The 13,676-nt window shown below is 40.2% G+C and overlaps 1 protein-coding gene across 1 annotated transcript in view; it reads left to right on the forward strand.

The window, feature by feature from the left end:
- The first annotated feature begins 3,511 nt into the window (after positions 1–3,511).
- The window catches only part of evla (Enah/Vasp-like a), a 69,835-nt gene continuing 59,670 nt past the window's right edge, over positions 3,512–13,676 (forward strand). The window contains exon 1 of the mRNA XM_038967683.1: positions 3,512–3,886. Within this exon, the coding sequence (XP_038823611.1) occupies positions 3,882–3,886 (5 nt within the window). The 5' untranslated portion in view covers positions 3,512–3,881. The remainder of the gene's footprint in view (positions 3,887–13,676) is intronic.

Here is a 13,676-nt window from a genome sequence, read left to right on the forward strand (position 1 = left end):
CTAAACAGCACCTTCACCTGAGAAGTAGAAATCAAAGGGAGAGACACTGGGAATTGAATAATTGCAGTTGACATAGCTAAGTAAATGGAAGAATACTCTTATTGCAATGTGAATGGCTCTTAAAAGAGCCTTTGGTTGTGCATAGTGTAGTCTATGGTGTTGCCAGGGAACAGCACCCTCTTCGAAGAAGTAGGAGGTGAAGATCTCCCGCACACGGATTGCCTCTCTTGCTGCGTTGTTGGACTCCATCCTTGAAACCTCCTGCAGAGCAGCAGACTTCTCCTCTAGCACATGGCGGCGAGCTGCAGATCCCCTCCTGGTCCTCGTGTCCATCCTCATGAAGTTATGCAGGGCACAGGTAGCCTTCACAAACCTGAATTCCTCCAGGAGGCAGTCCCAGATGGCCCTGGTCACCCAACCTTGCAGTGCCCTACATGTTAACTGTAGGCAATCGTTCTCCAGTTACAAGGTATCTGTAGGAATATGGAAGACAATGTAATTATTTGACTTTTACATCACCAGGTCATTGTGGATTACTAAGGTATAATATCCCTGATAACAAATCATGATAACATTGGATTGATAGATGCATGAGCACACATATGTGCATGTGTAGCATGTGATAATAACAGGACCATATCAAGGATAGCATCATAAATGAATACATAAATACCACTTGAAGCTTGATGACGAGTTGATCATTTGAATCAGCTGTGCAGTGCTAAGGCAAAAACATGCACCCCTTTGAGTTCCCAGGACCAGGACTGAGAACCACTGCTCTTCATTGGGACCTCGTCATATGTAGACAGGCTTTCATAGCTCTCTTTATCTGAGGACAGAAAACCTCACAAGAAACATACTTCATTATATTCAAATTACACAGGAACTACAGAAAAGTACCTACCCTATCCAGAATAGCCTACTCTCTTACTGACAGTTGGGGCTGCTATCCTATCACCCTCCTCCATGGCTGTTAGCTAGCTACAAATGAATTTGGAGTATGTTTTTTACAGTGATAAATACATCAAGATAGCTAGCTAATATGAAGTTAGGTAGATGGTGATATTTCATTCACTTAGCTATCTATCTATCTATACAGTATGTGGAGTTGGCCAGATAGCTAGCCAACTAGCTAGCTCATTTGAGTTAGCCTGCACTGTAGCTAGTTAGCTAATAATAATAAAAATATATACATTTTCGAAATGTATTTACTTACTTGAATAGGTTCTCCCAGCCATGTGGACAATTGTTAACAGGGGTAGCAAAGTTTGTTTGTCACCAGAGCGTTTCTGTACAGCACTTTGAGATATCAGCTGATGTAAGGGCTTTATAAATACATTTGATTTTAGAGGATATTACTATTGAACTAGACCTTCATACAAACTTGCTATGCCGAATTATTGACGCACAATCGAACACGCTGCCAGCACGCCCAACAGCGAGTCACAGTGGGCGGCCTAAGCAGCACGGCATTTTACCGCCATCTAGTGTACAGTACATTCACCGCGAGACTGACCAAAAAGGGTTACTGTCGTCCAGCTGATGGCGAAACTCGAGTCGCACCGCATTATTTCTTCCTCATGCACAAATTCATGTTGTTACTCCTATAAACAGAGAAAGGGAAATAGTATTTGATAATTTAAAAAAAAAACAAGCCACTAATAACGCAAGCCTATAGATACACTTTCCTACTAATTCATTACTGCTGCAGTGTAGCGCTGTGTGAAAATAGGAACGTGCATTTTATGGCTTATAAAAGTGTTGAATATACAGTAGTGACATTGCTGAGTAAGAACCTAAACAGGAACTCACTCAAAAACAGCAGCTCTTTGCTGTATTCATTGACAGTCACTCGCTAGTCATGGTTTTAAACGTTTTGTAATCTCACAGTATCAAATTTACTGTAGCTTTCATTTATGCCTGCTACGGCACGCAGGGCAGCGGAATCGGGTGCACCTACCACCAACAGCACGTTGGGTTTTTACATAAATGTTTGGCAATCGGCTAGGAATGCCTTGGAGATCGACATGTTGGTGACAACTGCTCTAGAAAGTTGAGTGAAGTTCAATCTCCTGCTTCTCTCTGTGGGCTGATATTTCTTGGGGCTATTGCGCACCCGCACAGCAATGTTCCACAATGTTTGCCTCCTGAACGAAGCCCTGTTTTTGCAGATCTAAACATAATTGGACATATGCAGATGTGACATGTTACCATAACAAAGTAAACAAGATGGAATTATTTCATTTGAGGGGTTTCTCCCTATGAGCACAAGAGATTGAAAACATTACATTACATTTAAGTCATTTAGCAGACGCTCTTATCCAGAGCGACTTACAAATTGGTGCATTCACCTTATGATATCCAGTGGAACAACCACTTTACAATAGTGCATCTAACTCTTTTAAGGGGGGGGAGGGGGGGGTTAGAAGGATTACTTTATCCTATCCTAGGTATTCCTTAAAGAGGTGGGGTTTCAGGTGTCTCCGGAAGGTGGTGATTGACTCCGCTGACCTGAAAAGACATTGAAAAACATTTTTGGTTGAAAAGACATTGAAAATATGTATTTTCAACATCTTGTACTCACTGGGCTGGTCTTATCAAGGCACAAGGCAAGACCCAAATGCAGAAACAGGAGGCAGATGGTTAGAGTCTTACAATGTTTATTTATCCAAAAGGGAAGGCAAGAGAATGGTCGTGGACAGGCAAATAGGTCAAAACCAGATCAGAGTCCAGGTGGTACAGAGTGTCAGACAGGCTCGTGGTCAAGGCATGCAGAATGGTCAGGCACAAAGTCCAGAAACAGGCAAGGGTCAAAACCGGGAGGCCTAGAAAAAGGAGAATGCAAAAAGCAGGAGAATAGGAAAACCACTGGTTGACTTGGAAACATACAAGACGAACTGGAACAGAGAGACGGGAAACACAGGGATAAATACACTGGGGAAAACAAGCAACACCTGGAGGGAGTGGAGACAATAACGAGGACAGGTGAAACTGATCAGGGTGTGACAGGTCTTCTCTTTTGTATATCATTATTAGAGAAGATGGTTTGTTTAGAGTGGGTGTGGAACGTTAAAGACATTGGAAGCCTTGCAGGGTTGGTTGTTGTCCTTGTTTGGGTGCATGGAAACTGATGCAGAACACTACCATTCAGAGTGAATGTAAAATGGTTTATGAATACACATATGAATACAGTAAACACATTATGAAAATCCTTCACGTTTTTGTGACTGATTTTTTGTCCTCTTCTTGATTTACATTTTGAAATTCCAAAGTTTATTTTAGGTTTGTTGAAATTATGAAATGACTGGGAAAGGAAAGGTCTGATATTTGCAATTGATGCAGGGTATAATATTTATTATGAGTGATTATATTAAAATCTAATTATATTGTAGTGAGAGAGAGAGAGAGATGATGAGGAGGAAGATGAAGAGGATGCTGTTCTAGGTGGTCGTCGCAAGTGGGCAGCAATGGACCGGTCGCATGCTGATGTCGGCTATTTTATGAAATCTCCACTTTCCAAAACACCAGAAATACGGGGAAAATATGGCAACTCAGAGGCTGCAGTCAGCCACAATCCCCCCCGTCTTCTAATTGAGACAACAGCGACCATCTTTTGATCATGGAATTAAGGATTCAAGAGAATAAACGGAGTGCAAAGCTTTTGAGAGAGAAAGAGAACGTTCGTAACCTCACGTTGCATTTCAGCAACAGACTGACATTTCATTGCCAACAGGCATACATAATTGGTGTAGCCTACATTGGTGAATTATCTTTTAGTTATAGTGAATTAGAACGTTCTGCTTTGCAAACGGTCTGACAGGTAAACATCCATATACGTCAATTTTTTTCCATGTCGTCGTCTCATTGAATAGGAGAGAAAAATGAGGTAAGCAATTGCGCATGTGTTGGGTTTGCATTGTGGCATCATTTGTCAGAACGCGACATGTTCCTTTATAGTAACGTGTATGTGAACGTTTCCACTATATATTGTATATCAGTCATCACAACATGGTAGGCTACATTTTCAAAGTAGCCAATTCATACATTAGATAATTTAAACAATAGACAAATTCATTATTTGTGAAGGATCACTGGTAAAATGAAGCCCATAGCAAGGGTAGGGTATTCTACAAACCCCTTTCTGCATTGGCAAACATTGCTACACGAGGGCCATGCGCGCAAATTGGTGGAAGAACAAGGGAGCTGTTCTTACAGAACGCCAGCAAAAAAAAAAAAATATTTACATGTTGCTTAGGAGTGCATTACCTTTGAGGCTCGTAAGAATGTCCTGCTTAATATGTTTGTGTCATCGCAAATCAACATTACTGGTTGAAGTTTTTTTTTAAGTATAAAAGTATGGCCATTTTACTGGTCTAGCTAACAATTGCTGCATCCAAATAGTTATTTTGTAAAGATCCCCCAAAAATAGTCTGAGCAATTGTTCAAGCAAGAAGCAAAACATCACTGTAAGCATAACCCAAAAATGTTTTTGTTTCGAAGTAGCCTATGTTGAATGCCCACAGATGGTGATGGCTTTCTTTTTGCTGCCAATAGTCGCGCGCGCACCTGTGCGTGAAGTCAGTGTGTCCTGGGAAAGGGGTCTAGAGTAGCCTACAGAACTATGGAATCAACCTTTTTTCCTATTCTAGTCCACAGCATACTATTCCATTCATCTTTCTTCTGTACACACCTATCCATTTCCTTTATTGGATTGTCTGCATGAAATAGCAATGTTGTCATTGAAAGGAGACCACACAAACTATTTTATTGACTGGTTTAGCTGCATGTATTTATTTTTCTTTAGGGGGTAGATCAGCTTTAATATTGCATCATTTACAATCCCCCATATTTTTTGTAAATGTATAAAATGCAGTGCCTACGGAAAGTATTCAAACCCCTTGACGTTCCACATTTTGTTACATTACAGCCTTGTTCTAAAATGAATTAAATAGTTTGTCACTCAATCTACACACAATACCCCATAATGGAAAGCAAAAACAGGTTTTTAGAAATAATTGATTTAAAAAATATAAAAAAATTATACAAAAAACAGAAATCACATTTCCATAAGTATTCAGACCCTTAACTCAGTATTTTGTTAACACATTTGGTAGGGATTACAGCCTCGAGTCTTCTTGGGTATGACGCTACAAGCTTGGCACATCTGTATTTGGGGAGTTTCTCCCATTCTTCTCTGCAGATCCTCTCAAGCTCTGTCAGGTTGGATTGGGAGTGTCGCTGCACAGCAATTTAAGTCTCTCCAGAGGTGTTCGATCAGATTCAATTCCGGGCTCTGGCGAGACCACTCAGACTTGTCCCGAAGCCACTCCTGCGTTGTCTTGGCTGTGTGCTTAGGGTGGTTTTCCTGTTGGAAGGTGTACATTCTCCCCAGTCTGAGGTCCTGATTGCTATGAAGCATGTTTTCATCAAGGATCTCTCTGTACTTTGCTCCGTTCATCTTTCTCTCGATCCTGACTAGTCTCCCAATCCCTGCCGCTGAAAAACATCCCCACAGCATGATGCTACCACCATAGAGATGGTGTCAGGTTTCCTCCAGACGTGACATTTGGCATTCAGTTCAATCTTCGTTTCATCAGACCAGATAATCTTGTTTCTCATGGTCTGAGTCCATTAGGGGCCTTTTGGCAAATTTCAAGCTGGCTGTCATGTGCCTTTTACTGAGAAGTGGCTTCCATCTGGCCACTCTACCATAAAGGCCTGATTGGTGGTGTGCTGCAGAGATGGTTGTCCTTCTGGAAGGTTCTCCCATCTCCACAGAAGAGCTCTGGAGCGCTGTCAGAGTGACAATCGGGTTCTTGGTCACCTCCCGGAGGCCCTTCTCCCCTGATTGCTCAGTTTGGCCGGGCAGCCAGCTCTCGGAAGAGTCTTGGTGGTTCCAAACATCTTCCATTTAAGAATGACGGAGGTCACTGTGGTCTTGGGGACCTTCAATGTTGCATAAATGTTTTTGTACCCTTTCCCAGATTTGTGCCTCGACACAATCCTGTCTCAGAGCTCTACGGACAATTCCTTCGACATCATGGCTTGGTTTTTGCTCTGACATGCACTGTCAACTGTGGGACCTTATATAGACAGGTGTGTGCCTTTCCAAATCATGTCTAATCAATTGAATTTACCACAGGTGGACTCCAAGTTGTAGAAACATCTCAAGGATGATCAATGGAAACATGATGCACCTGAGCTGAATTTTGAGCAAAAATTGCAAAAGGTCTGAATACTTATGTAAATAAGGTATTTCAATTTTTAATACGTTTGCAAAAATTTCTAAAACCTGTTTTTGTTTTGTCATTATAGGTTGTGAGTAGATTGATGAAAACATGTCATTTAATCAATTTTAGAATAAGGCTGTGACTTAAACTTAAAAATGTGGGAAAAGTCAAGGGGTCTGAAGACTTTCCGACTTATTTTCCCCAAACCCTACCATCCCTCCCCTCATTGGAGTAAACAAATGGACAACAATACTCAGGCTTCTACTTCTAGCTTATACATACTATATACATTTTCCAGTCACAGTATATTTTAAAATAGTTATGTTTTGTTTTTAGTCCCATCCTTCAGCTCCACTCAACCCCTCCTATCTATCTCTGAACAACATCCAGTTTTGATTTCTATGTGTCATATTTTTCAACTGTGCTGTGATGTTTCACAAAAGTTCTGAACCTTAGTATTCTCATAGATTCTACATATTGTAAATTAAAGATAAACATTTTTGCCAAGAGTATTATTATAATATTGATCGATTGACTATGTCTTTTTAAAATCACCCAGCAGTGCTATATGCACAGTTAACTCCAGGTAAATGTTGCAATTCTTCAGCCATTCCTGAACCTGCGAGCAAAAACAAGCTACATATGGACAGTACCAAAACAAATTATAAAATTATTCTGTCTATAACGTGTGTGCTGGGAGTCGGGAAGCAAGTTCAGGGAGTGAATCAATAAACTAAATGTATTACAAAACACAAACAACACACAGACATGAAACAGAAACAATAATGCCTGGGGAAAGAACCAAAGGGAGTGACATAAATAGGGCAGGTAATCAAGGAGGTGATGTAGTCCAGGTGAGTGTCATGATGCGCGTGACGATGGGGACAGGTATGCGCAATCAGCAGCCGGTAACCTAGAGGCTGGAGAGGGAGCACGCGTGACACTGTCTCTTCTAGAGGTCGACCGATTATGATTTTTCGCCGCGGTGACTCATCTGCCGGAAAAAAGGTAGCTGGCGATGTGAAAACGCTGAGTTTTGCGTTTTCCTGCGGGCTTTTCAGATCAGTGGTTTTTCGTGTGATCCAGCTCGACGAGCCCTAACCTTATCACATGCGTCGTATTCTACTGAAGATGATGTCCTCTGCAGTTTATTGATGAAGATCCAGATTCTGCTTCTTGTATTCCCACTCCATGTAGAAACCAACCATACATGTAGAAGAGTCCTTATTTTGCATGTTGTTTTCAGTGTGTGTGTGTGTGTGTCAGGATCATCATCAGAACAGACCCAATACACCCTGGTTCGACTGTCTGTTGGACTATAGATTCCCACTAGCATATTGTTTCATTGTAGTAGCAATTAACCCTATATATGGCTCCTTGAAGGCTCCTTGAAGCAATGAACCTAAACCCTCATTTGCAGGGCTGAGAGAATGCTCTTTGTTTTCCACACTTTGCTTTGTTACATAGCAGTTTGTTGATCTATGTTTGCATCAGCCTGATGGAATCTCGTTGAGGAAGAATCCCCCTAATTAACGATGCCATAAATAACTGTAGTAACACTAGGTGTAGAAGCTGTGCAGTGGCAAATAGGTCAAGTGAAAGTCATGAAAAACCTGCTTATCCATATTAGGCTAGATCTGACTAAAAATTTGGCTAAATGACCAGAGTTTTAATTTATTTGGCAACAGAATGAAATTAATAAAATGTTCATGTGAAATTGTGTCGGTTTTTTAGTCTAAATACTAAATCTAAGATAGGTGCATGTGTGACAGTGTTGCCAAGAGACATTTTTACAAGTTCCTATCATGTCGTTAGACTGGTCCCTGATCTGCTGTTTGGCATTGACAACGACTATAGTCGTTGGCTATACAACACAAACAGATCTGGGACCAGGCTATCATGCCGTGCTTATATACTGGTTACAGGGATCATGTGGCTCTTTCAGTGCTTTCAATGGGCGAGACTCCTCAGAAGCAGATAGGCTATACAGAGCTCCAATCCTTTGAGTGGACGTGGGTATAGGCAAGGTGACTGGGCTGGCGTGATCACATGTTCTCTGTTCTCTCTCTCTCCTTCTCTCTCTCTCCTTCTCTCTCTGACTCTCTTCCTGACTCTCTCTCTGACTTTCGCGCACTCACTCGCTATCGCCTTCTCTCTCTTTCCCTTCCTCTCTCACTCTCACACAAACTCACTGTCACGCTCACTCCTTCCATTTCTCTTCACTCACTCAGTTTAATGTGGATTCTTGTGCTTCTGGAATGATTGTTTATTTTTGACCCGTCTGAAGAAGATAGAAGATGAGGTGTGCGTTCCACATGCTCTCCGGCCTCACTAATGCTTTCCTTTCCATGTAATTTCCGCCACTTTTCATTTTATGCAAAAGGGTTTCACTTCTACCTCCTTTCACTTCTACCTTCAACGCTGATACCGATTATTGGAGGACAAGAAAAGCCGATACCGATTAATCGGCCGATTTAAAAATAAAAAATAAAATAATTTTTTATATATATATATATCATACACACCCACACATTTTTGTAATAATGACAATTGCAACAATACTGAATGAACAATGAACACTTTTATTTTAACTTAATATAATACATAAATAAAATCAATTTAGTCTCAAATAACATGAGAACATATGTTAAAACGAACCACCAGCTTTCATGGGTCTTCAATATTCCCAGTTAAGTTTTAGGTTGTAGTGCAGAAAGCAGAGCTTGTCTGCATGGTCCCCTGTCAGTCAGCTCCTCTGCGAAACACAGACCTTATTTGAAGTAGATCAAGACATTCTCTATGGAAGACATGAACGGTAAAATAACGAAGAAACCCCTTTCAAGTTCAGCCGCAAGTTATTACAGGAATTATAACGCGTCGACTATTTCTCTCTAAACCATATACCTTTGACTAATCCGGAAACTATCACCTCGAAAACAAAACCTTTATTCCGTTCCGTATTTTATTTAACGGGTGGCATCCATGAGTCTAAATATTCCTGTTACATTGCACAACCTTCAATGTTATGTCATAATTACGTAAAATTCTGGCAAATTAGTTCGCAAAGAGCCAGGTGGCCCAAACTGTTGCATATACCCTGACTCTGCGTGCAATGAACGCAAGAGAAATGACACAATTTCACCTGGTTAATATTGCCTGCTAACCTGGATTTATTTTAGGTAAATATGCAGGTTTAATATATACTAATATATAAATATATACTTGTGTATTGATTTTAAGAAAGGCATTGATGTTTATGGTTAAGTACACAGTGGAGCAATGACAGTCATTGATTGATTGTTTTTTATAAGATAAGTTTAATGCTAGCTAGCAACTTACCTTAGCTTACTGCATTCGTGTAACAGGCAGGCTCCTCGTGGAGTGCAATGTAATGAGGTGTTAGAGCATTGGACTAGTTAACTGTAAGCTTGCAAGATTGGATCCCCCGAGCTGACACGGTTAAAAATCTGAGGCGGAACGTTCCTAGGCCGTCATTGAAAATAAGAATGTGTTCTTAACTGACTGGCCTAGTTAAATAAAGATTAAATAAAGGTGTAAAAAAAATAAAAATAATAATAATAATAATCGGCGCCCAAAAATACCGATTTCCGATTGTTATGAAAACTTGAAATCGGCCCTAATTAATCGGCAATTCCGATTAATCGGTCGACCTCTAGTCTCTTCGCAGCAAAATCTGCAGAGTTGGGATGGTTGTATCTCCCATAAATATAACATACAATGGGGTTGCAAGAATTTTGGATAATAATTTAAATTGAAATTGAAAAAAAGTTTTGAATCCAGCGTTGTTTGTGTATCAGTTCATAAACTTTTTTGCAATCTATATGGCACAACTGTACATTTTTTGGTCCTTAAATGAAACTGGTATACTGTTTTATTTAGCACCATTTTCTTTAGCCAACTTTGGTCTTTAATGCAGGGCCGAAAGACAAGTTCCTTACTTTCTCCCCCTTCTACTTGCCTCTTCCATTTTTGAGGTAATGCTGCAATTAGTTGCATGTAATTTTGAATAGAGCAGACATTTCCATATATTTTTGTTAGCTGCATGTGTGACAACTCCACCAGCCCTATTTATGATATCATTTACAAAGATTAGACCTTTTTTAATCATTATTTCCCCCCCAATTTAAAAAAAATCTATTAGTATATTTGAGTTTAACCATAATATCTGTTGTAATATATTTTCTGGTGGATTAAACTGAAATTACAACCAACCTTCTATTGCTTGTTTTAAAAACAGCGATATTTTGGAGATGATCTCATTTTCAAATAACCGAAAGTGAGAGATTGTAATCTGAATAAAGGGAAAAAGGCCATTCTTGAACATGGGGTGAGACGTTCTTACCAATCTGCTAGAGAACCAGTTTGGAACTAAGTATAACTTTTATATGACTAAAGCCTTTAGTGAGGTCTAATGCTCTAATTTTTAATAATTTCTGCCCTCCGAATTCACATTCATTATAAAAATAGGCCTGTTGTATTTTTTCTGGCTTGCCGTTGCAAATAAAATTTAAATATTTTTGCTCATATAATTAAAAATAACAAGTCGCTAGGTTTAGGCAAGGCCATAAGCAAATAGGTAAAATGGGATATTACTACAGAGATAATCAGGGTGATTTTTTTCTCACAAAAATACAGGTATTTTCTTTTCCACAGTAGCAAGATCTTATCTATTTTTTCCAACTGTCTATTAAAATTTATTGTAGTAAGATCATTTATTTATTTTGGGACATAAATACCCAGTATGTCCACTTCACCGTCACACCATTTATTGGTAAACTACACAGTAAATGTAAAAGTTGTATTTTTAAGTGATTGAATATCTAGCTGCATCCTTATGGTAGATCTGCTCAGTCAACAAACAACAACACACCTAAAGATTAGCAGAGACAATAGAATGATTGGGAGCTCTGACACAAATTACAGTTCTCAGCTCTCTGGGTGGAGAAATAATATTTGTAAGGCTACGGCCTTCAAGTGTCAAATAAATCCTGTGCCCTGTGGGTCAATTGTATTTTGGGAACTTCGGTTATGTTGGTATGCAGCAGGCTATACAGTCACCAAGACCTGAATAGCCTACCTGAATACTCTACGGAAAAATACAGTAGGGAGTCTCTGTAAATCTATCTGTGCAATCTCTTTATCTGCTTGTGTCTAGATGTCAAAACCAAAGCAATAATTCAAGAGCATTTCTTTGATTTAACTAGGCATATCAGTTAAGAACAAATTATTATTTACAATGATGCCTTACCAGGGAACAGTGGGTTAACTTCCTTGTTCAGAACAACAGATTTTTACCTTGTCAGCTCTGGGAATCGATCCAGCAACCTTTCGGTTATTGGACCAATGCTCTAACCACTAGGCTACCTGCTGCCCCAGATTTGAAGCTTTGGATATTCTCTGACAGCTGGACACAGGTGTAGGTCCTTGTCCTATACTCTTTGTTTTTAGATATTTGGTCATCAGCATGTGCAGGGCACTCTTTTGTGTGGGAACTATTTGTGGTTGCACATGTAATTGTCTTCATGGTGACAGTGATGGCACGTATGGCTGTATATGCGCTCGTAGAGCTGTATAGAGCGAAGAGTTATGGCTTTATATTAACACAGTCGAATGCGCTACAGCGGTCAAATGTTACGTTCTCACAAAGTACATCAGACTAATATTAAACACTGGTAGCTATCAGACTAACCCTAGTGTACACACACGCACACACCACGTGTGGTCATGCTTTCTTTGTAGCCATTTAGCACCACTGTGACGTTGTTATAGGCCTAAGGCACAGTTTTCCATTTACCCCAAATGATGAAAGATAGATAGTTACGTATATCCTGATAAACACTACACAGAAAAATGTCACATTGTGCTAAGGATACCCATGCTTCCAAATCTGCTGGAGTGTAACATCACTGACACGCAGTTGATACATGTTTGACAAGTCTCATTTAACACCATAGTATACATGTATTATATGACTCATATATTGTCTCATTGTATAGACGGATGAATGTGTGTAAGTGTCTTATATCATGCTTTTTGAAGCTCTCCATGCGTCCTGTAGCCTATGTCTGGCCAGAGGCTGTTCTTTCAGTCAGGAAGCCAAAGGGAAGTCTTACATCTTCAGAAGGACACAAGGTGACTGGAAATATTTAATGAAATGATTTATTCAACCTCAGTGCTTCCATTGCATCCACTGCACTCCACTGCTGTCCTATGCACGGCTATTTATAGCTTTAGCATTAGTGTTTTATCATGCTATGATGACTTTGTATTCTCCCTGCCAGCCATACTCAGTCATTGCGTATGGGGAAAATCTCCCGGGAAACGTTAATGCCGAATGATTTTTGAGCGCGGTCGCCGCGGTGACTCATCTGCCGGAAAAAAGGTAGCTGGCGATGTGAAAACGCTGAGTTTTGCGTTTTCCTGCGGGCTTTTCAGATCAGTGGTTTTTCGTGTGATCCAGCTCGACGAGCCCTAACCTTATCACATGCGTCGTATTCTACTGAAGATGATGTCCTCTGCAGTTTATTGATGAAGATCCAGATTCTGCTTCTTGTATTCCCACTCCATGTAGAAACCAACCATACATGTAGAAGAGTCCTTATTTTGCATGTTGTTTTCAGTGTGTGTGTGTGTGTGTCAGGATCATCATCAGAACAGACCCAATACACCCTGGTTCGACTGTCTGTTGGACTATAGATTCCCACTAGCATATTGTTTCATTGTAGTAGCAATTAACCCTATATATGGCTCCTTGAAGGCTCCTTGAAGCAATGAACCTAAACCCTCATTTGCAGGGCTGAGAGAATGCTCTTTGTTTTCCACACTTTGCTTTGTTACATAGCAGTTTGTTGATCTATGTTTGCATCAGCCTGATGGAATCTCGTTGAGGAAGAATCCCCCTAATTAACGATGCCATAAATAACTGTAGTAACACTAGGTGTAGAAGCTGTGCAGTGGCAAATAGGTCAAGTGAAAGTCATGAAAAACCTGCTTATCCATATTAGGCTAGATCTGACTAAAAATTTGGCTAAATGACCAGAGTTTTAATTTATTTGGCAACAGAATGAAATTAATAAAATGTTCATGTGAAATTGTGTCGGTTTTTTAGTCTAAATACTAAATCTAAGATAGGTGCATGTGTGACAGTGTTGCCAAGAGACATTTTTACAAGTTCCTATCATGTCGTTAGACTGGTCCCTGATCTGCTGTTTGGCATTGACAACGACTATAGTCGTTGGCTATACAACACAAACAGATCTGGGACCAGGCTATCATGCCGTGCTTATATACTGGTTACAGGGATCATGTGGCTCTTTCAGTGCTTTCAATGGGCGAGACTCCTCAGAAGCAGATAGGCTATACAGAGCTCCAATCCTTTGAGTGGACGTGGGTATAGGCAAGGTGACTGGGCTGGCGTGATCACAT

The sequence above is a fragment of the Salvelinus namaycush genome, chromosome 28, assembly GCF_016432855.1.
Source record: "Salvelinus namaycush isolate Seneca chromosome 28, SaNama_1.0, whole genome shotgun sequence".
Taxonomy (NCBI): Eukaryota; Metazoa; Chordata; class Actinopteri; order Salmoniformes; family Salmonidae; genus Salvelinus; species Salvelinus namaycush.